This window comes from Strix aluco, chromosome 2, assembly GCF_031877795.1.
Source record: "Strix aluco isolate bStrAlu1 chromosome 2, bStrAlu1.hap1, whole genome shotgun sequence".
In the NCBI taxonomy this organism is placed as follows: Eukaryota; Metazoa; Chordata; class Aves; order Strigiformes; family Strigidae; genus Strix; species Strix aluco.
The window spans coordinates 34,635,243-34,656,621 of record NC_133932.1 but is presented as its reverse complement, the minus strand read 5'-3'; the positions used below and the strand labels follow the sequence as shown (position 1 = coordinate 34,656,621).

At 38.4% G+C, this 21,379-nt stretch overlaps 1 protein-coding gene across 5 annotated transcripts in view; it reads left to right on the top strand.

Moving 5' to 3' along the window:
* GART (phosphoribosylglycinamide formyltransferase, phosphoribosylglycinamide synthetase, phosphoribosylaminoimidazole synthetase) overlaps positions 1 to 20,773 on the top strand; it is a 39,868-nt gene extending 19,095 nt beyond the window's left edge. For all 5 annotated transcript variants that reach the window (XM_074814266.1, XM_074814263.1, XM_074814265.1 and 2 more), the window contains 14 exons: positions 170 to 255; positions 887 to 1,055; positions 1,617 to 1,848; positions 4,635 to 4,729; positions 5,903 to 6,012; positions 6,592 to 6,790; positions 10,032 to 10,280; positions 10,644 to 10,796; positions 11,904 to 12,107; positions 12,438 to 12,569; positions 13,193 to 13,323; positions 14,787 to 14,928; positions 18,030 to 18,145; positions 19,362 to 20,773. In XM_074814266.1, coding sequence (XP_074670367.1) covers positions 170 to 255; positions 887 to 1,055; positions 1,617 to 1,848; positions 4,635 to 4,729; positions 5,903 to 6,012; positions 6,592 to 6,790; positions 10,032 to 10,280; positions 10,644 to 10,796; positions 11,904 to 12,107; positions 12,438 to 12,569; positions 13,193 to 13,323; positions 14,787 to 14,928; positions 18,030 to 18,145; positions 19,362 to 19,544 — 2,201 coding nt within the window. In that variant the 3' untranslated portion in view covers positions 19,545 to 20,773. The remainder of the gene's footprint in view (positions 1 to 169; positions 256 to 886; positions 1,056 to 1,616; positions 1,849 to 4,634; positions 4,730 to 5,902; positions 6,013 to 6,591; positions 6,791 to 10,031; positions 10,281 to 10,643; positions 10,797 to 11,903; positions 12,108 to 12,437; positions 12,570 to 13,192; positions 13,324 to 14,786; positions 14,929 to 18,029; positions 18,146 to 19,361) is intronic.
* The last annotated feature ends 606 nt before the right edge of the window (positions 20,774 to 21,379 follow it).

Genomic DNA, 21,379 nt, shown 5'->3' with positions numbered 1-21,379 from the left:
AAATTTTAACCACAACTATTTCTGCCTGATTTATTTTTAACATTTCTCAAGTGTTAACATCCTACCTTTAAATGAGCATAGGGCGCATCCATTTTAACACTAGAATAGATTCAAAACAGATGACCTATGCAGTTGCTTAGATAGCTTCTCATATAATTTTTTATTCTAGGTGTGCTTTATGCTGGATTAATGCTTACCAAAGATGGACCTAAAGTTCTTGAGTTTAACTGTAGATTTGGTGACCCAGAATGTCAGGTGAGTTATTTTGTACCAGGTAGATACAGTTTGGCATTACGGGAAGAGAAAAATCTGTTACCATCTACCATTATTCCTAACTAACTTTTGGATGAATAATTAATGAATTGCACTAGAATTTAAAATATTTGGTTTGTTTATTCAAGAGGGAAGGTCTGTTATGAAATTGTTCCATTCCAGAGAAGATTTCAGCAGGTTATACTCAAATGTGGGTTTTACAAGGGTAAGCTTGAGTGAAACTCAGCACTTTCCTATCCTTTCTGGAATGGAGTTGGATTTTTTTTACTGTATTAAAGAAGTGAACACTTCTTTTCCCCACTCCCTGTTGACAAGTGGAACAAAACCCTTCATGACTATTCCTCATAACAAATAGGATTCTTTGGCCTCTGTTTTTTTCCCTCCATATGTAGCAGTTCTTTTACCCGTAGAAATTATCTTCAAGGAAGAGTATTTTTAAAGGTACATAGATTATGCACAGTATGTATGTGTGTGTGAAAATACAGTATATGGACATGTTATTTTTGTTATTAATGTTATTTTTTACAGTTGCATTAGTATTTTTAAAAGCTCAATGAAGAAAATGTAACAATGTACATTGTTTTCTTTAATTTGCTGATCTGTATTTTTGTAGGTAATTCTTCCACTGCTGAAGAGTGATTTGTACGAAGTTATGCAAGCGGTTATCAATAAAAAGTTGTCTAGTTCCATGCCAGTTTGGTTTGAAGACAGTGCAGCTGTGACGGTGGTCATGGCTAGTGAAGGGTATCCAGGAACATATCCCAAGGGTCTGGAAATTACAGGTAAATATAGCAGGAGAACCTGCAGAAGTCTGATTCCTCTCCTGCCCTCCTTCCATTCTCTCTTTTGCCAGATGAAGGTGAATCAGTGTAACTCAGATTCATAGAAACTATAGATCTTGTCGTTATGGGTCAGCAAGAGACAACTGAATTTTCACACATCAAAGTTTATTGGTAATGCACCCACTGTATTTTCGATTCTCCACACTATATTGTTAAGTTCTGTAGCATTTCTTTAATATGTGTTGTATTCTTACATAATGTTGATGCTAATAAGCTTTGTGGTCTCTATGTCAGTGAAGTATAAAATCCAGCTGGAATTAGATGTTGTATGCAGATATTTCAGCTAAATATCTCTTTCTGTGTCTCTGAGCATACAAGTAGCAGACTTGTCTCTCCTCAAAATGTAATTTTCACAATTTTTTTCCTATTTCCCAGCATGATCACACTGATTGTGATTTTTAGACACAGTCAAGTGCTGAATATCTGTTCATTTGTAATTTGATAGAGAATGTTCTAATCAGTTGATTTTTCTGCATTTATTTTCTTAAACAACAATCACAGGACTTCCTAAGGCTAAGCAACTGGGATTGGAGGTGTTCCATGCAGGCACAGCCCTGAAGGATGGCAAAGTGGTGACTAGTGGAGGAAGAGTCCTTACAGTAACTGCTATTAAAGAGGATCTAATGACAGCACTGCAAGAGGCCAACAAGGGAGTAGCAGCCATACACTTCAAGGGTGCCATTTATAGAAAGGACATTGGTTATCGGGCTATAGCTTTCCTGAGACAATCCAGGTAGATATTTGAAATACTTCAAATGGAAATAACTGGTGTAAAAGGGACTTAAAGACATTACTAGTTTACATTAATAAACTGATGTTGATATTATATATAACTCCAGACAAGTTTTAACTACCATTCTTGTAAGCAATCTAAGCAAGACCAGCCAAGGAAGGAACAGGCTTTTTGATGGCTCTCTCATCCATGTTCTTATTCTCCCAAGACTGAGTTAAACTACAGTGACAAGCACATAGGAATAACTTGTACTGTTAATGTCTGTTATACCTATTTTAGAGAGGGTGAATTTCTGGTTCTTGGGCTTTAAACCATAACTTTTGCTCTAGATTTCTATTGCCCGTAAGTCTGATATTAATATCATGAAATATACGTATGAACAAGCTTTGAGCTATTTTATTGGATCATGTTAGAGATTTTAGAAATGGTTAAAATAATCTTGAAACACCTACCTGGTCAGGATATGCATTTTAATGGAATAGCTGGGTAACAATGTGGGTAGGATTTATTGCTTCTCTTTATTATTATGCCTTTTATTTTCACAGTATTTGGTTTAACAGTCTTGTGATTATATTGGTGCAGGCTTTTTTTTTTAAAGCAGTCTGTCTTACTGTTTCTCTAATGTTATTGAGAGCTTCTTGCAGGTTTTTAGACTCATTTTTACCTAATAACGAAGCATATCTGCCTGCCTATGCTCTAATTAGCCCAAAACATAACTTTTGATAATAGGTGATTTTGTAGTCTGTGAAGCATATTAGTAAGAGTTTCATTTTTGTTGACAGTATATACTCATTAGTATATTGTAAAATTATGATCAATAAACTAATTAAATGAACAAGAGCATTCGTATTTAGTCTTCTTTCTCTCTCAAGTACTGTGCATCTTTTGAGAAATTTATGTGAAAATGTGTAATTGGTATTTGTATTGTAGTAGAAAAAAATCAGGTCATTGTATGAGGCAAGAGGAGAAGGTACTTTAATGAACAGTTCTCTAAAACACTGAGTTCACAGGCCATAGCCAGCAAGTTTCTTGACTGGAGTGCCTGTATGCTGGGAGGATCCCTATCGTATGAAGGGGACTCCTGGGAACTGTTGGCAGTCAGTGCCTGTTTCACTGTCTTTGAGTCTGCACCAACTTTTGCTCAGACATCTTAAAATTGGAAGAATGGACATTCAGGCACATTTCACTGTGGACTCTGTGTTGCACACAGTTAGGGAAGGTGATGGTTGGCTCTGTAAAGTTGTGGACGCACCTCCTCTTGGCAGCTTTGCAGGGTTAAGTCCTATGCATTTCACTTTGTGAAAATATCCAGAATATTTATTTAATAAAAATGTTTAAGAAAATTTAAATAGTTAAAAATTTGTTTAAAGAATCAAAGTAGATACCATGCATTTAAAAATAAGGTGAAAATATGTTGAATATTTATCATGTTCAGACTGAAAGGGCCTGACTTCAGTCTCTTGTTATTGCAGGCTAGTATTTCCTTGAGTCTTGTTCACAGGCTGAACAGCTGCTTCTTATAATTATTTTCCTCTTGCAAATTTTTGAGCAGTGATACAACGTGAGTGCAGATACCTTTGTATTTTTCTGATAGCACCTCTTCTTGGCCATTTGTTTTGTTGTATATGTCCTTGTGAATCAACAGTGTGTTTCACCCTTAGAATTTAAACTCACTACTGAATCACATCAGTAAGAGAGCTAAAATAAGTATGAACCTAAAATAGGGATGCACCAGGTAGCCTGGTTCATACCACTGACAGTGCAGAAATAACAATTACCTAAATGGAGTGAGATCCATTTGGTATAACTAGTAATTAAAAGTCATTGAACTCACTACCTACGAAATGAAAAGGTCTTTCTGTAAATTTGACATGATACTTAATGTCCCCAGTCAGTCGTATGGACAGACAAATTACATATACCAGTTTGTACCAAGTGTGTTTTCTCTGTTGTGTGGTGGTATATAAAAAAACACCCAGAGCTTATGAACATTTCTTTCTAGATTGTTAAAATGGACCTTAGAATCTTAGGCCTATTAAAATAAACTTTAAAATATATACTTCAGTGGAAAGTCCATTTAAGTAAAAAAGAAGTGTGGCTGGTTTTGTGGTAGTATCATTCCGGGTGATAAGGAGAGGTGAACTTTAAGCTACAGTTGTAAAACTGTTGTAGTATCATAGAGGACTATTGATTTATGTGATATTTCTGTTTTGAAAAGCTAATGAGCTTGATCCTGCATGGTGCTGAGGTGTTCTGATTTAATGGTGCATTTTTGTGTATATTTTGTTTTGAGCATAGGAACTATACTACTGGCAGCCTCAGTATCTGGACCAGGGATTTATCTTGCTGTTGGGTTTTTTGTTTAGTTGGCTTTTATCTTGGTATTTTACTGGATAGCTTATGAAACTGGTGCTCTGATGCTGTTTTCAAGATATCTGGAACTATCTGAATACTGTTTATGGCAGACCGATGAAAATTCATGTAGTTATGTTTCTTTGGTATAACACTCCCTATCCTCATGTATATGTGTTGAGATCAGGTTCCAAACAGCAAAAAGATGAACTTTTGAGCCATTGAACCTGCCTGAAATGGGTACTGCAATACTTAGAAATCATTTTATGTGAGCTGTATGTTACTGTACAAATGGGGAAAATAATGGTGCTTGACAGCAGAATAGGATTCTGAATGGTTAATCCCCTTAGTGATGCAGTAAATATTGTTTTAAAATACGTGTTTGTGCATTTAGTAATCCATTGCCATAACAAGTTGTTTTAACATTCTTTCAGAGGCCTGACTTACAAAAACAGTGGGGTAGACATTGCAGCAGGCAATACTTTGGTTCAGAAAATTAAACCTCTAGCTGCAGCCACATCAAGGTCAGGTAAGGCTTGTACCTTCTATTCCTGTTTCAGTCAGTTTATGGCAATGAGGCTTATCATTTGATTTTGATCTTGATACAAAAGCTCATATGTATGTATTCTGCATGTTTCTAGATTACACAAGAAATATCTGCAGTAAGCAAATCCCTGTGATTTCTTCAAAACTTCATTAAATTTACAGATGTTCTTCCCAAAATGACTCTGAATGTCATGAACATTAGAAATAACAGTCCAGCACTCTAAAAGGATAAATGCAAGCAAAAATCTTACCATTTAGTGCTATTTTTGATTACATGGACTATTATTTCTTGGCACAGTGAACTATACAGTTTTTGTAGATGAATGCTTAGAAAGGTGTACAAGACGTAGAATTCCTCAGAGATACTACCAATTACTTGAGATAGCTGTAGAAGACACATCTTTTGCTTGGTTAAAACAGAATCAATGCATCCTTTTTTGTTGTGATCTCAGGCATATCTTGCTCTACCAAGTCCTTGTAATTCTTTTGATAGATTTAAAATATTGTTCATTTATGTAATAACGTTTTTACTTCAAAATAGCTGAGAACCTTCAAATATACATAGAGAGAAAAACATAGACACAAACACACACACACACACACACTAGTACAACTAGTCATTTCTTACTATTCATAGTATTTTCTACTCAGGTTTGTTTCACTCTTAGGATTTAACCAATTGTAGTTTTAAGTTTATTGTACTTACCCATCACAACCAGTCTTATGAACAAGGAGTCTTAATATGCTGTAAGTAGCAGTATTAACAAAGAGATAAGAAATTTCACTTGGAAAATGCCTAGTTATCATCTTTTTACAGGAAGCAGTGGGCTTCAATTTGTTACCACAATTCCTTTTCTGTTTCTCAAAGAAATACTAAGTGCAAGGGTGAAATATATCAGTCACAGTAATTATTGAATATTCAGTCACAAAGTCTTAATTTTTAGCCTTAGGTAATAATGAAGAAAAAAGAAAAATCAAATATAGGAAAATTAGTTGCTCCCGTTCCTCTGTGAAGAGGCTCTAAATGTCATAGAAAAGTTTCCTGATGACAAAGCAAAGTCATGTTGATACACATTGGAGAGAATTTGTGTTGGAGATCCTGGAGAAACCCACGAAAGTAAAAATTTACTATTTTCTCCCATTTTATGGCTGACAGGCTGCAATGCGGAACTTGGAGGATTTGCTGGCCTCTTTGATTTGAAAGCAGCTGGTTATGAAGATCCTATCTTGGTATCTGGAACTGATGGTGTTGGCACAAAACTCAAGGTAATGTGAAAATCCATGTAAAGGAGGGAAAATAGCACAGAAAATAGCACTGATGTTTTAACAGAAAATATCAGTTGTCTTTTGAAAATACCTATTTGTCTTTCTGAAAAGGGACTGAAAAACAAAATTGCCCTCCTTCAGGCAAAAGAATTAAATATACATTTAACTTCTTGCATGTAAATAGCCATACTTGAAATGATGCTTAAAATAACTCGTTTTTAATATTAAGTATGTAATCAGGGACTCCATTTCATTAAGGTAAAATCTCCACCCTGAAAAAGATTACTCATGGGGAAAAACATTTAATTACATGGTTGCTACTGTGTTTATGCAACCTGCAATGAAACCCTTTCCAGTTCAGTCCCCTTCCATAAAGTGCCTTTTGTACTTGCCAATTAAGAAAGTAACAATTCCTAAAATAAAATGTTGCGAGAGGCTTGCAGAGATGATAATAAATGAAGCTGCTCCTCAAAAAGCATCTAGAGGAACAGCGTGATTTCGATCCCCTTCATTGCAGACTTTCCGCTTGTGTTTCACTTTCTCAAAGCTGACCAACAGGTTCTCTTCTGTGTTTTGCAGATTGCACAAGTGTGTAAGAAACACGACACCATAGGTCAGGACCTGGTTGCCATGTGTGTCAATGACATCTTGGCTCAAGGAGCGGAGCCTCTCTTCTTCCTTGACTATTTTGCCTGTGGCAAACTTGACGTTGAAGTGGCTCAGGGTGTCATTGCAGGAATAGCTGAAGCTTGCAAAAAAGCAGGATGTGCTCTTTTGGGTATGAACACTGTTCTTTGAAGGATATGAAAAATCTTACATGATATCTTTATAATTGGTTTTAATGTGTTTGTTTTCCAACTCTATTGAAGAATATTAGAGGAGTGAAAAAAACTCAAAGTGTCACATGTCTTTGCTTTCAGAGAACATCTATCCACTGGAAGGAGACAGTACTCTACAAATATTGCCATTAGCTCAGGAAGTTGTATATAAATTTTCTTATTTGTATCTTTTCATTTAACTTTGTAACTATAACAGCTACCTAGAAAACTAACAATTAATGTATTCTTTGTATTTTTCAGGTAAATTTTAAAACATGCCAAATAGGTTTGTTTATTCTTTATGCTAAAGGAAATCCTCAAGTTTTCCTCTAGAAACAAGATTTATATGTGTTACTGTGCATGCACATGTCCCTCTGTGTGTGTATATTATCCTTTGAACCTCTTGGCTGATTTTAACCAAATTTGACAGGAAAGGTAGAGATCTCACAGCTATTGTGTTCCCACAAGCTTCATAAAACTAGAAAGCCCGAGAATATCCTTATGAATGCAACAGAAGCTTTGACTGGAGCTTGCTATTTAAGACAAAGAAGCTAACCACAAGACAGAAACATAAAAGAAACCAGGTTTCATTAGTTACAAAACTAATAGCAAAATTATTTTCTACTGAAGACTTGCTGAAGATTTATTTCATCAAGATGAGCATATTCCAGGATGTTAAGACTCAGACATTTCCCTTTTCAGCTCTATAATACAAGTACATAATACGTTTTACAAATTATGCATGTATTGTGGTATACAGTAACCTAGTTATCCATGAAAATGACACAATATTTCACTTCTTGAATCTTAAAAAATACAGCTTTGACACTGTTGAACTCAATATATCTAGGTCAGTGAAAAATACATTCTTTCGTGTAAGTCTTTAGTTTATAAAAGGAATACAACACAGGGTTAAATTTTAAAGCAACAAAACCCAGAAAGTTCAGTTTCCTCACATAGTCTTGTTTTTCCTTCTTTTTTTAATAAAAACAGGCATGGAGAATTACCATGATTTTTAAAAAAAGACCTTTAATTTGAAACTAAAAATGACAGTTCAAGTCTCTTACTTTAGGTAGCACTTTTTAAAAAAGGACAGTAATTCTGTCCTTTTTTCCAGTTCTTTAAGAGAGCTAGTAACAAAAGTCTTTTCTAAGTGGGAGTGTGTCATTTTGAGGTAGTTTACAAGCTTTGAACAAGAGGCTAGTTATGTTCTGATCTAATTTTTTCTGCATGAACTGTTAGCTTTGTATTTGTCTTAAAGTGTTCTCTCAGTTTATCAAATATAATCAAACCATTCATACTTCAGCATAAGGACATGTTATGTGAAATCTTGCTATGAAATCTCTTACTGAAATTTCAAGATTTTATTTCCAATTGGAAGACTTTAAAACTTCAAAGGGCTTTGGATGTTGTAAATTTATTACCAGAGAGTAATTTCTGGAAATTGTAAATGGGTTAGCAAATGCCTTTTTGTGTTAATAGAAAAATAAGTCCGAACTCCTAAATAAAACAACCATGATTTGTTCTCCAAATTTCTGGCACTCTCAGAAAAGGAGGGACAGAGATGATGCAGTAACTCTGAACCTAAGGAGGAAATGCTTTTCAGTAGCCTGGATCATCGAAATAAATTTCAGTTTGGGCTCCAACTTCACACATTCATTTCACTGTGCATGCACATAGCACGTAGATCTATCTTTGTATAGTATCATCCCATAAAAGTCTCATTTGAAGCATGTTCCTAAATTCGCACCTTGCATTTCTGCAATAGCTGAACATTCAGCTCAGCCACCTTAAGCTCATCACAGCCACCTTATGCTCATCACCACCAGATAGTGAGGTAGTGAAGAGCTTATCTACATGCTTGGTTTTGCACAAATGTTATTAAATAAAGGTTTAAACAGATGTATCTGAGCAAATGAACTTTGATTTTTAAAGTTGGTTATAGCAATGTGATGTAGAAACCTGGAAAAGCTTCCAGAGAATCTAGTGTTGAGCAGTGTCAAGCACTGAGCACAAGAGCAGCTTCTACCATCACTCAGGTAAATTTGGACCCCCTACAGGGACACTTCCTGGAAACAGAAGAATTCTGTATTGAATGAAACCTGGTGACTGCAAAAGAAAAAGAAGACAGTACCACTCATCATGTTGGGGAGAGGTCATAATATAATGGCAATTTAATCATTGTCAGGTTGTTTTCTTGTAGACTTGACCAGCAGAGGGGCTTGAAGGAGAACAGTGAGATGGCTGTGAGGACAGCTGGGGAGAGTTTCTCCCCGGTATGAGGGGATAGTGTGAAGATGCCTGTTTGGAAAACTTAGGAGCGAGCAATAAATGCTCATTTCATGTGCTAAACACAACAAGTTCCCTCTCTAGACTGAATGAGCCATGACAGGCATAACACAGGTCTTCCAACAGTGAAGACCATCAGCTTATACCTGAAGGGCAGTAGGGGAGCTGGTGTTGGTATGCAGAGAGAGAGAGAGAGGGAATGCTGTCTGAGCAGTGCTGTGCATTTCTGTGCAAGCTAGCAAAATCACCTTTTCAGACTGCACTCTGAATGAGGTCAGCCAGATAAAAGATGGTTTTCAGGACAAAGCAAGAGGATGTTCTAATAATCAGGATATAAGATAATAGCCTAGACAAGAGTTCATCTGCACAGATAGGTAGGAAAGGCCCTCCTTCGGAGGTGTTCTCCTGGAACAGTCTATAAACCTTAGATACTCAGAGTTCGTGTGATAATGATGGCCAGGTTGTGGGCAGGAGTGGCGGGCAGAAGTGGCAGGCAGGATAATGCTATGTACAAAATCTTTATGAAGGCAAGTGAGACTAATAGCTGCTTTGTTCCTTTGATGTCCTTGTATGAATTTCTTGTATCTCTTCTGTCTTGTAGATTTTTCATGGAGAATACTAAACCTGGCAGAAGTTTGAAATATGAAGCACTAAATATGTGCTTTGATTTTAAAATGTGAATGCACAGCAGATTGGTACTGGTTGTCAGAGTGAGGGAGGAAATGTTCTTTCCCAATTTGCTATTGCTTGTTCAATTGACAAACATGTTTTTAATTATTTTTAATGTTTGTTTATCTAATTAAAAAACCTACTCTGTTAATGCCTTATGAGTTTAAAACTTTGAAAAATTGCATGCCTACTGGTCCTACTGGTTTTTCTAACACCCCCTTTCTGATTTTTTGGTTCCCACAGGAGGAGAAACTGCTGAAATGCCAGGCATGTATCCACCTGGAGAGTATGATCTGGCTGGCTTTGCTGTGGGTGCAGTGGAGCGAGGGCAGATGCTGCCCCAGCTGGAGAGAATTGCTGATGCAGACGTGGTTATTGGAGTAGCTTCTTCTGGGGTTCATAGCAACGGGTACAGCCTTGTAAGGAAGATTGTGGAAAAGTCTTCGTTCGATTTCTCTTCTCCAGTTGGTGTCTCTGGTGATCAGACATTAGGTACCACTTATAATGCAGTTTCTTGTATTATAACTTGAACTTCTGGACAGGCAAATGTCACACAATTGTTTTGTCTGTGGCATAGCTTTTGTAACTTTTCTAAGGTGCTAAAAAAATTATTCCGTTCTTTAACATGTTCTCATCTTCTTTCTTCCTGTGAATCACATACGCAGGAAAGAAATTAAGGGAGGGGCATAAATAACTAATTGTATGCTAAAAAAGGCAGAACACTGTGTTTTTCTCTGTAGTACAATGATCATCAGTATCCAGCAAATTAATATTTTGAGATTTCCTCAATTTTATATTGATTAACATTTCCTTCTGTGCTGTAACTGGTCTTCTTACATCCTCTTTCATCTACAGGAGATCTCTTGTTAACTCCAACTAAAATCTACAGTAAGACTCTGTTGCCCGTCCTTCGCTCAGGCCATGTGAAAGCCTATGCCCACATCACTGGAGGGGGCTTGCTGGAAAACATCCCCAGAGTTCTTCCAGAGTCTTTTGGTGTCATTTTAGGTGAGATGAAAAGAAAAGCTATGGAAACATCCTCATGTTAATATGGATTGATGTGGAAGCCTGTGTACATGGGGCCATGTCAACTGATTTGTGCTGTAAGAGCTAGACTTGACTGTCTAGAAATATTTGCTTTTTTTCTTCGTTGTTGCTGAAATTCTGCTTGCACCTGAACTAGAGCCAGTCAAAATACTTTGTAGTCTTAAGACTGCTACCCACTGAATTCACTTCCCCTGACGGTGTTTTGGATTGGATTTTTTTAGGAAACTCTACCCATACTTGCAAAAATAAAACAACTTTAAAAGCAATCCAAAGTGAGCTGTCACCATTTACAATAGCCTACAAAATTATTGCTAATTAAATGATACTCATGAAGTCTTCAATTAGCATTCAAATAGCTCAAGTACATCTCATGCTATTAATTAATCCTGACCACAATCTCGCCAGGTATGCTAGAAAGAGTATTTCAATTATGGAGAAAGTGTAGTATGGAAATGTAGATTACTTACTATAGGTTATGCAATGTTCGTTGGGTTGTAGAGTAAAATAGGGGAACTAATATTGAGTTTTGCACTCCAGAACTGCATGTAAATCATTCTTCCACTTGTCCATAGTGGACACTAGTATATATAAATGAGGATAATACCATTTTAAAGATAACATGACAAGAAAGAAACTTACTGTCTTTGGAGTTCCTTTACACTGGCTCGTCCAGAAGCATTTCTCATGCTGCTGTGAATCATCTCTACCTTCCTGGAATTGAGAGCAGTGTGGGACTTCTGTGACAGTTTCTCTAGAAGCAGAGTTGTCACCTTCAGGAAGAGAATTTTCCAAAGATTGCCTCAGAGGCCATTTTGAATTACTGATTAATGGATTGCAGTGGAGCAATATGATTAATTTCTTCCCAGAATGACACTTCTTTCTACTCCCAAGTCTTGTTCTGTAAGGAAGGAAAAATCCTGTTTCCATGCATGGAAGCTGATTTCGCTCAGGCTAATACTGCTGTGGGACTTTGTGCTTTCCATCGAGATCTTGCCTCTTCATATTCTAATAGTTTTCATATTTGTCCACTGATTTCCACTCTTCATTTGTATTTTCAATTCTCTACAGATGCTCTTACCTGGAAGATTCCTGAAATCTTTTGCTGGCTCCATAAAGAAGGGAACCTGTCTGAGGAGGAAATGACTCGGACGTTTAATTGTGGGATTGGTGCTGTCTTGGTAGTTCAGAAGGAGCTGGCTCAGCAGGTCCTCAAGGACATACAGAGACACGAGGCAGCTTGGCTGATCGGGAAAGTTGTGTCCCTACAAAAAGGTTATTAAATTTTTATTTTCCTTAAAAAAAAAAAAAAAAAAGCACAGCTAAATTCCTTAGCTGGTGAGTCTCCATGGAGGTTAGCTGAAAATCTCTTAACTGACACCTCCATGGCTCTTTTGCACAGGGTATTAAAATGACAGTCCTCACAACTTCAGTGTTAGTCCATAGAACATGTGCTTAGCAATGTCAGATGTCACCAAAACTATAAAAAAGTAATGAGAAGTAAAGCAGTGCCATTAATCTCTTTTCATAGGTACTCTTCTCCTCTGTTTCTCCCTTTATTTACGTGTTGTTTTGTTGTGGTTTTTTTTTCTTGTACGTGTTCAGGCTCTGCCCGTGTTAAAGTCCATAATCTGCTTCGAGCCTTGCAAGCAAATAGGTCACTGTCTGTGCACAGCCATATTCAAGGCAAAATCCAGACAAAGAAAGTGAAGGTTGCTGTACTTATCTCTGGAACAGGTGAGAGTTATGTTCTTTACTGCAGTGTAAAACAGACTATTGAAAAAGGAACTTCTGCTCAGATTTAAAATCTCTTAAATCCTTGCAGTTCTCTGTGGAGGCTCTGATGGGCTTCTAACAGGCTTTCAGTAACAGGCAGAATAGATTTTGCCCCTGGATTAATTTCAGTCACAAACAGAATGATCTTTAACCTCTGCTGCAAACTGAATATGAATTGCATCTGTGTTCATTTTATCTACAAATGTCTGCATGTCTCCAGATTCAGGGAACTACTGTGTTGCACTATAGGGACAGCAGCATTATTTCACAAATAGATCAGAACTTCTTCTTGCCATATAGGCACTCCTAGGGTTTCCAGTATTCTCACTTGCTAAGAAGCAGACCATCATGCCAATTCCATAAATTACAGTTTAGAAATTTAATTGCTAGTAAAAGCCCTGTAGCCTCCAGCTGTCAAATTCCGTTCCCAGTAAGATCAATTAAAAAAGGATTATTGTTAACATCAGTGGTTTTTGGATTGGGTCTCACCCACACTGCTGCTTATTTAAAACCTCTTCTAGCTGTTTACTATATTTATTCTCCAGGAATGACTTGATATTCATGAATTATTTTTTCACTCATAGGCACAAACCTGGAAGCCCTCATAAATAGCACAAAGAAGCCCACCAGTTTTGCACAAATAGTTCTTGTCGTTTCTAACAAAGCTGGTGTGGAGGGGTTAAGGAAAGCTGAAAGAGCTGGTATTCCTACAAGGGTAAGTATTTCTCATCTTTTTAAAATTAGCCATCATTAGCTCTGACTGTAGCAGGAAGGTACTATGAGATAATGAGTTTTACTAGGGTAAGAGATGGTTTGATAGGAAGCCTTAGCTTTTCTTTTTTGGTCTGTCATGAACTTGCGCCCTTGGGCAAACTACCTAACATGGGAAGCAAAATACTTCCTTTTCTCCTTCTCAGAGTGCTGCCAGCAGTCCTGATGGTTTTGGAAACTGTCATTATATTAAACCAGCACAGAACTTTCACAGTTACAGTTTGAACTTTGCCATTTATTTAACTGTCATGCATTTACACTAAAGTAACAAGCTATTTTATCTGAATTTAATTTTAAAATTACATGCTAAACAGACACGGTAGTTCATCTGAATGAAATAAGAGGTCAAAGTCAGTGGAACCTTCCACTGACTCCCTGGACATTTTTTCAGGCTCTCCAGGATTCATTCAAAGCAGACTGTGTTTCCCCTAGTGTCACTGGATCCAGTGCTGCATTGCTTTGTCCTTTGTGCAGTCATTTGTATTACAGATGTGAAATTCTGCTGTTCTGACTTAAGAGCATTTTACAGTCACTTTTGACTGATAACCACAGACATAGGAAAGATTTGGGCCCAGTGCAAGCTTTGCTATTAACTTTAATAGTAGCAGGGTCTGAATGTTCGTGCTGCTGTCTCATATTTGGGAGTACACAAAGGTCACAAGTAAAATATATCCATGTATGCAGGGGAAGAACAAACATACATTGAGGAAAAAAATACAGTCTGAGAGAGCTGATGGTCTCACTGGTTAAGATGGAGAGTGGTGGAACAGAGGAGTACACACCTTACCAGTTACTACCTGGTAGTTCCTAGCAGAGTTCAGCCCAGTGTTGAACTGAGCTCTATTTCTAGTGCCTTCTGCCACCTTTTCAGCTAACCAGTTCTGCTTTTTCAAAAATGCTGTGGTAAATCTGATAGGGATTAACAGGTACTTTTATTTAAAATATTGACCTTATGCAGTAGGGGCTGTTTTATGAGTTTGCGATTAGCCTTTCTTTCTGGGTTTTGTGATACAATTTTCAGCAAGGTTCAACTGCTAAAATGTCAGAGGCCTTAGACTGAGTGAAATAATTATATGACTTTAGGTTGTCTTAATGACCTACCCTTGTAAGTTGTTAAATTATGGCAAAATGCTGGGGCCTACACCTGTGGGCCTAATAAAATAAAACTCTTGTTTATTCTGATGATTGCTCTATGTGAATAGGAATAAAGACTGCGTGTTTGTCTGTTACCTGCATGCATTTATGAACTGTTGTTCCTGCTGTGGATGTGCACCCAACTCAAGCTACATGTGGAGATTTACTTGGTTTTTTGTTTATTACTCCAGGGTACCATTTCATTGTGCTCTTAGGGCTTTTAGATTAAATTAACACTATGCCCGTATTTCTTTGTCTTTTGGGTTATCACAGGTTATTGACCATAAATTGTATGACAGTCGCACTGAATTTGACAGTGCAGTTGACAAAGTCCTTGAAGAATTCTCAGTTGAACTGATCTGTCTGGCTGGATTTATGCGAATACTGTCAGGTCCTTTTGTCAAAAAATGGGAAGGTAAGCACGGCATAGTACTGTATGCATTTAAAAAGAAGTAATTTTATGGCTTATCCTCAGGAAAAAGAAAATGGGAAAAATATAGAAAAGGGACCATATTAATTCTGGGTTTGCAGGCAACTAGACTCTTCCCATCTCATAAGGAAAAGGATGAGAAAGGGAAAGGCAGTATTCTTCCCCTTCCTTCTGTCATTTCCATAGAGGTTTAAGGAAGCCAAGGGCAAATGCAGGTCTTGTAGCCTTTGATTTATTAGAAATTATTTTTAAAAAGGCTGTGAAGACTTTAGACCTCTGCAAACATTAGGTGCAGGGCAAATTGTTGCCTAAGCAGTAGGTGTTGGTTGGGGAGAGGTGAGCATCCAGCCACTGAGAATTCTGTCCCCTAACAGATGAGCTGATTTGGCTGCATATAAAACTGCAAAACTGGGCAGCAATATGCAGTTCCTCTTAACAAGACCTTGCCAGTCTTCTGGTCAGACATCGCAGGAGCTGTGTGAATCCGAGGGTGGCATGTTTGACAGGCAGATCCAGCTCTTGTATGTCCAAAGTGTTCACAGTGTCTCAATTCTGGTCATCTTCTACAGTTTTTCCAGGTCTTTGTTAGAGGCTGGTAACACCTCACCTACTGCAGTGGCTGCTCTCCCTCCCCCAGTTGTTACATCCTCTTATCTCTTTCTGTTTCTTTTAAGGAGTCCTGAATCACACAGAGGCAGCTGCTCTTCTCACTGTTTGCTCTGCTTTGGTTCAGTCACAGTTACTTAAACTGGTTCTTGCTCATACCAGTTACAGGCTGCTCAGCCTATGCATTGCAGCTCTTGGGCAGCCTTTGTTGTTCAAATGGTGACTTTTGTGTTACCCTGGGTGTGTCTGTGACACAGACCTTTTATACCTGAACTACTTTTCAAACCTCTCTTTAAAATCGGTGGAGCAAAACAGGCATTCCTAGGAGGCAATTCATTTTATGCTAAAGCTGTCAGCTAAAGAAAGTCAGATGAATTGGTTTTGTTTCTTTCCATTCATTACAGACTCCAGAAGACAAAGATGTAAATGTCTGTACTGTAGACAGCTGTAATTAGGAGAGAGGAATCCCTCACTACAAGAGATGTGTTTTGAGTAGAGTATCTGTGTAGAGGATGGAAAAGAACTTTCTCTAGTGCAGAGACCTTGTGCAAATAAAGGGTGAGTTTAGTTCCCTCTAATTGAGGGACAGAGCACTTCCAGCAGTGATGATTACCCTGCACAGTGGCAGGATTTGTGTTACATGTATGACTGACCTGAGAGCAAAAGAAAAGACTTTCTTCAGTACAGTATGGTTAACTTATTTTTTAAATGTCCAGCACTGAATTGAGCTTGAAAACAGATACCTACCTGAGCTCCGACCAAGAGTATGCTTCAGTTAGGTCTTAGATGTGAGCTCAAACATTCAGTTCAGCTCAGGGATCTGTGCCAGCTAACAGGATCCTGCTGTAAAACTGACCCAGCCATGCCTAGTCATGCCTAGTCACTGACTACCCTAAATTATCCACGAGTAATCAATTCTTGTTGCTGCTCTCTTAAAAGCTGTTGCTTTTTGTTTCTCTCAGTCATGAGGACATAGAGTGTGAAGTTAGTTGTGAAACTCTTTCTTGCTTAAAGGCCATGAAATGTTAATTTTGAATGTTAACATAAAGGACAGATTTTAAAAAGCAAGCAAACAGAAAACCTCATTCCTTTAGAGCAGTTTCTAACAGTACTGTAATGAGAAACTGGGGAAACTCAGACAGAAGTGCAGAGTATTGTTTTCAGGTCACTGTCCCCAATACTTTCTTGCTCAAGCAGCAGGCAGGTTGATGATGCTTAAAAAGGGCTATTTTTCAGATACAAAACACATTTGAGATATTGTTGAAGATCAGTCGATACATTTGCCTCTTTAAGTTGCACAGGACAGTATTGGCATGAGTTACTGCAGTGAGAGTGCAGGTTTTGTATGGTGCTGCCAGAAATGGCCTTCACTTCACATTACAAAATCATAAGCCACTATTTCGGTACATTGCTGCCTCCGCCAGCATATGTCAGCTCAGTCTCGCTGCTTGGCATTTAGGTGGTGTTCAATGAATCCTGATGACATACAGTCTTCCTAAACAGGAGGCATGCAGAGATGGCGTGGGCGTAGCATACTGTGGTATAAATAGTATCGATGGCCACTTTTTTTTTTTTAATCCTGTAAGGGTTTGTACTGAATTTAAGAGAAGATCTAGGGCTGTCAGGCACCTTTTGACTTCACTCTGGTCCAGAATGGACAGGAGGAGTTGTCACAGACATATTAGGAGCAGACAGGGGAAGTCTGCTAGAAGAAAGAAGGTTTTCTCATGGATTAACTATTGCATTGCTGTAGTGGTGAGACCCTGAGCTCCTGGGCAGCTGCTCTCCCTTACTTTACAGCTAGGTAGGAACTCAGGCATATGCTTTCTCTTTTAAGAGAAATGTAAGGTACAGGCTTCCCAGAGTTATAACCACAGTCACACCTGGTTGAGCATTAGAAGTTACATTATCAATTTCAGGATCCCCCAGCCAGCTTTCCACGTGGAAAGTAGTAGTGTCAGTCAGGTGCTTTTCAGAAGGGCAGAGAGAAGGGCTCCTATATGAGCAGCTGTTGTCTTTTATTAAGCCAAAACAGGTGTGGAAGAAAAGTCCAGGCTAAAGAATTTTTGCCTTGTCACAGGGGGGATCTGTTAGGTCATGTGAAACTGCAATGAGTTTCGTCCAGGTCATGAGTTTGTAAGAAATAGGATTGTGCTTTATGATCAAAGAAGAGAAGAACAAGATGTCGAGGGAAAGGACAGCTACATCAAAAAATTAATCATTATTAGTCACTGGATAAATATGCTTGAGCCATGCAATTAATTGTAACTGATTGCTGTGTTTGATTTTTCTGAAATAGCAAGACATTCTGAAATGCTTTGGGCTGGTTACCTGTCAGTATCATCAAAAAACAAGCATATGCAAAAGTCGTGAAAAATCTTTTTCACAAATGTATTTTGTTCCTATGTTGATTACGGTACTTTGAACATTCTGGTATGGCTGAATGCTAAAAGGCAATGATCTCACTTATAATTTTCCAGGAAAAATACTGAACATCCACCCATCTCTACTGCCTTCTTTTAAGGGAGCAAACGCCCACAAATTGGTGTTACAAGCTGGAGTCCGAGTCACAGGCTGTACTGTACACTTTGTGGCTGTGAGTACTTCCTTCTCCCTCCTTTTAACTCTATAATTTATCAGTCTTAAGATTTTCACCTCTGAGCTTGCTTGAAACACACTTACACCATCATGTTTGAGTACCTTTCCTCCCTTGTTCATTCATAACATTGTTAGATGATATAGTGCTTTAGTTTGCTGTCCCTGGAGAAGGAACTGGAAATGAGTAGTCTATACAGGAGTTTAAGCTTTACCTAAGTTAACTTCTCTAAGCATCGCACTGCTGCCTTCCATCAGTTGGAGTGGGGGTATTAGTTCATATAAGGCCTTGGCTAACCCAAAATCTTTATTAGTACACAGCACCAACAACTTAGATTTTTATCATACAACCTTCCTTATTTGTTGCTTTCAAGAAAAAGAAAAAAGAAAAAAAAACAACACGGGACTGGAAATGGCACAAGAAGCTTAGATTTGTTAAGAAGTAATCTTACGTTTGTGGAAACAGAGAAAAACTTAACAGTTTATGTTAATCAAAAACTGAGAAAACAAAAGCTAGAGACCTCTCAACTTGAAAAATGCACATTTTTATCAGTTCAGAGAGCATTTTTTCCATCTTGTTCAGTTCCCAGGGTTGACAGTAACTAGTCTCTCCTCCTCTGCTGCATTCTTCAGATTATCCTCCCCTTTTCCACTGCTCCTGGAATCTGTTCTCCTGATTTTTGCTTTCTCTTGGAAAAAGAGACAAAAACTACTTTTCCAGATAGAAGGAAAAATTGCATTCCTTTCTCCATGGTATGACTTAGGGTTTCTTCTCTGTGTGGCAATGTACTAAGAAACAATAACTAAACAGCAGGGATCTGCCTCATTAACATGCAAAAGAAAGATCTAGTCTGGCTTCATGCCAAGGCTTGGCTAATTCACTCTTCTGAATTGAAATGTCATTTTGTCCAATTTAGCCTATCACGTCCCCAGTTAACATGGCTTTTGTTGTTTTCTGTAGCAGAAATGTTACTCGGTGGTGTTCTGCCTACCTCCTCTTTTTCTCTGAACCCTACACTTCTGTTAGTTCCTCATGGCCAGCCTGAGTGCCAGCATCTTTTCTGCACTCCTCACGTCAGCCCAAATTCATGTTTCCCGTAATAACGTAATGATGAACAGATCCCTGAGGCAGCTGGATTACACTCATTGTCGTACAGCCGGGCCCCCTTCTCTCTCCTCTTTCAACTGTACAGACTTTCTGGCTATTGCTTTTCCAGGAGGAAGTTGATGCCGGAGCAATCATTTTCCAAGAGGCCGTTCCAGTGAAGATCGGTGACACGGTGGAGACCCTGTCCGAAAGGGTGAAGGAGGCTGAGCACCGAGCCTTCCCAGCTGCCCTGCAGCTTGTCGCCAGCGGGGCCGTACAGGTGGGGGAAGCTGGCAAGATCTGCTGGAAGTAGGAGCAGCATGTCTGCGAACATCCTCAGGTGGGACAGCTGGGGTGCCTTAATTGATCAAAACAGGGGTCACAGCCTCATAACACGCACACTGTATTCTCTTCACAAAGTGTTTTCAACATAGAGTTTACTATGTCATGTTCTCACTCAAATCATTAAAGATTAAACGTCAAATCCAGAGAAAGCCACTAAATGGGAATATTAAGGCAGGGGGCTGTTCTCGGTAGTTTCAGCAATGGCTCTGTTACATGCTTCCTAATTATAATCACTTCCTTGGCCAACATTTCGGTTCTCAATCACTTTCTTAACAAACAAAAAAACATTCCGTTGGTTACAGAGAGATCTGAGCATCTCTGAGATTGGCTTAGAACATCAGGATTACTCTCTAACAGACTATACAGGGTGTAACGGGATTCTCTTGGCATGTGCTGTGAAGTGTTTGTGAGGAAAACTAATGGAACTAGTACAATGGCAGAGACTGCTAAAGGCAAAAAACTTTACTTGTAAAAATCTCTAGCCAAAACAAGAAAAACTGGCCTCCCGAAACACTAACTATTCCTGCAGATAATGAAGCAGATTTTTTTCCATATAATTTCTGGTTGAATATTGGTAGGTCTTGCCCGGTGCAGATTCTGGACATATCCCATAATTTCAAATATTGGACCTGCTATTAATCAGATGCTAAATAGAATTAAATGTCTGGTGACCATCTGCCTCCGAGCATCCCATGTGAATTCCCCTCAGAGATTTGTTCAGAGCCGAAAGAGTTGGGTTGGTGTTTTTTGAAGGAGCAGAAAGGGAGTTAGGACTAGATACAAAATGTGTTCTTGGCTTGTGAGACATTCTTCAGAAATTCTGTTGAAGTTAAGTGCCTTTATTCTTGGAACAGTATTTTCACCTGGAATAATACTCACGGAAACCCAGTAAATGTTACCGTTCTGAAAACAATAAGGTTTTTTGCACAGCTCGACTCTTGTGAAAAAGCACCTGGTCTTCTTTTAATGTTTTAGTATAGTTGTGAAAACATTTTGATGTATTTACTAAAATACTCAATTTTCCCCCATGCAAACCAGAAGCATCTGACTGAAGCTGATTATGTATGTTTTAGAGCTCCCCTTTAATACAGAGAAAGCTGATTTGTATTCTGTGCACTGATGTCCTTATGGTACTTCCGTGTTGACGTAATCTCAATTTGGATTTGAAATAAAGTCTAATGAAGTTCAGAAATTAAATATCAGAGTCTCTCCTTGGAATTCCTTTATCAGGGGTATAAATTGTGGGAAGATTTTGTGGAAAGGAATTTAATACCTTCTGCAGGACAGCAACTGGAAATCAGGTTGTGAGGCTACAGACATGTGCAATCCTGCGTAAGTCATGATTCGTGGAGTGTGGTGACCTTACTGTTTCAGTGGCCAGATGGTCCGTGATGAAGAAACTTGCTGACAAAATATTCCTGTCATCATTTGTCACCGAGGATAAAGCTCAAGCAAATACAGAGGAAGATGACATGGTCAAATTTAATTTGCTTGTAAAGAGCAAAGAATAAAAGCTAAGTCTTCATCCCAGAGTTTTTTGTTACAAACCTGCCCTCCCACAGAAGGGCCTCCCCCGCAGGCAAACTGCCCGCCAAGGCTTGAAATCCAGCCTGTCTCAGTGAGAATGCAAAAGATGCGGGGGAGCGTCCAGTGCTGGCAGGGGTTCAGCCCGCGCAAGTTCAGTGCCTTAGCCGTGACAAAGTAAACAATTTACAAGTCAAAAGAAATTGTACTTAATTTAACGCGCATGTTAGAAGAAGTAAGGGTACAAGGGGGGAAATCACTACCTCTACAGTTAATAAA